Raw genomic sequence first — 691 nt, 5'->3', positions numbered from 1 at the left:
ACACACACACACACACACACATATATATATATATATACATCTCTGTGTATGTTCTAAGCATGCTAGAGTGAGACAGACATCAGGAATACAAACTGAGGCAGATAAAAGCAACGAGCGACATACAAACTTCTCAAGTTGTTATAAAATATAATAAAATTTTACCGTGAGTACAGAAGCTGGATTGATCACAAAACAACCACCTATACTTATTCCAATTTGCTCTGATGTCAATCGGTGGAGGAAAAACGATAGCTGCAGTATAAATAGAGAATGACATAATAACATCATATTACTATAGATTATAATGTGATGGTTGGTGAAATATTTAGGGCATTGCTAAATATACCACCTTATATGTAGTTCCTTAGGGATCGTATTCTTATATCTGGTTTCCTTAGGGATCGTATTCGTGTAAATCATTTTCAGAGGTGATAGAACAGTTAACATTAGCATTCTAAGCTTGCTTTAATCCACTTCCTCTACTCATAAATATATTAACTTGTCATATGCGTTACCTTATTAAATGTCGAATCTAAAATATGATAGTTGCCTGTCTGTACATACATACAAACGCCCATTGATGTATGTATGCATATATGCACATGTATATACATACATACATACCTACATACATACCTATATACATACATGTATGTATATGTATATGTAATAATATAAATAACCACACACA

General features: G+C 32.4%; 1 protein-coding gene across 2 annotated transcripts in view; it reads right to left on the bottom strand.

Moving 5' to 3' along the window:
* Positions 1 to 691, bottom strand: part of LOC106880487 (uncharacterized) — a 66,713-nt gene that overhangs the window by 3,751 nt on the left and 62,271 nt on the right. For both annotated transcript variants that reach the window (XM_052969925.1, XM_052969926.1), the window contains exon 3: positions 163 to 252. In XM_052969925.1, coding sequence (XP_052825885.1) covers positions 163 to 252 — 90 coding nt within the window. The remainder of the gene's footprint in view (positions 1 to 162; positions 253 to 691) is intronic.

The sequence above is a fragment of the Octopus bimaculoides genome, chromosome 8 (assembly GCF_001194135.2).
Source record: "Octopus bimaculoides isolate UCB-OBI-ISO-001 chromosome 8, ASM119413v2, whole genome shotgun sequence".
Classification (NCBI taxonomy): domain Eukaryota; kingdom Metazoa; phylum Mollusca; class Cephalopoda; order Octopoda; family Octopodidae; genus Octopus; species Octopus bimaculoides.
This window is presented reverse-complemented; position numbering and strand designations above follow the sequence as displayed.